This window comes from Anopheles aquasalis, chromosome Y, assembly GCF_943734665.1.
Source record: "Anopheles aquasalis chromosome Y, idAnoAquaMG_Q_19, whole genome shotgun sequence".
NCBI lineage: Eukaryota > Metazoa > Arthropoda > Insecta > Diptera > Culicidae > Anopheles > Anopheles aquasalis.
Window position 1 is genome coordinate 172501 of NC_064879.1, and position 1141 is coordinate 173641.

Below are 1141 nucleotides of genomic sequence, written 5' to 3' on the forward strand. Positions count from 1 at the left end.
GGAGGGGTGTCCTAAATAGAAGACACAAACCACCTTCCTTGTTTTTAGCTCCGCTTCAACATCCCTTTCCGCCGTTACCGTCGCAACGCACCCTTTCAAACGTTTCGCTTTTAAGTAGAATAGGGGCGTGGGTGTGCTGCCCTTTTTTTGATGTGTCTCTGTGTGCGTGTGTGTGTGTGTGTGTGAGTGCAAGCAAGTCTTTGCAGGAGGTTCGGAGGATGGGTAGCAGCAAGTACGGTACGGCCGCAGGGCCACACAAGATGGTAGGAACGGCCGTCACCTCCCGTAACCTCAATCCCACACAACCGCTCTCCCTCAAACTCAGGTGCTACACATGCTAATCCCGGTATCCCGGGGCTGCTCCCCTCCCACTGCAGGTACCATTCCGGGAGGAGCTGATGGCCGAGCTGCGGTTTGTGGCCAAGTGCCACGGCAACACGAAGCCGGTGCGGCACCGCAAGAGCTCGTCCGGTTCGCACAACTCGCTCGAATCCGGCGCACTAGACTCGGACACCGGTGACCGGTCCGAGGGCGGTGCCTCCAGCAGCAAACAGGACCTGCGATCCGGTGGTGCCAACTCTGCCGAACCAGCGAGTGACAACGCCAACGGCCGGCGGAAGCCCGCTGCATCGACCAACGGCAAGCACGCCCTCAACGGTTAAGCTACCCAACGTAAAGTGACACCGGGCGACTGACGACTCGGCGGTAACTCCAGGCCATCTCAGCACTCATCACCATCAGCACATTGTTATCAGCAGCAACAGCTGCAGCCCAAGTTGATGGAGGCGCCTGGTGCGAAATGAGCGCCACCAGGCGCCTCCATCGATCGTATACATCCAAACGGGGTTGCTGCGTCACGGCACGTGCGATTGCGGCTACCCGCTCGTTCATTTGGCTCGGATCCTGTTGCTCACCATTCAACTCCATTCACCACGCTACTCCTCCCAGCGTACGAAGGTTGGACGTTATACGTTTGCGCATGATACGCACCCAAAACCCGCACCTCATCGCTCATTTTGCTGTTCCAGTTTCCGTTTTAGCAGCCGCGAAAAAAAGCGTTAAAACGCGAAATTATAATAGTAATAACAATAAAAAAAAAACCACGCCAGCGTCACCGACCATAAATAAAACCAGGAACGAA

The 1141-nt window shown here is 56.0% G+C and overlaps 1 protein-coding gene across 3 annotated transcripts in view; it reads left to right on the forward strand.

Moving 5' to 3' along the window:
• The window catches only part of LOC126579819 (glutamate receptor ionotropic, kainate 2-like), a 7413-nt gene extending 6272 nt beyond the window's left edge, over positions 1-1141 (forward strand). For all 3 annotated transcript variants that reach the window (XM_050243450.1, XM_050243452.1, XM_050243451.1), the window contains one exon: positions 378-1141. In XM_050243450.1, the coding sequence (XP_050099407.1) occupies positions 378-662 (285 nt within the window). In that variant the 3' untranslated portion in view covers positions 663-1141. The remainder of the gene's footprint in view (positions 1-377) is intronic.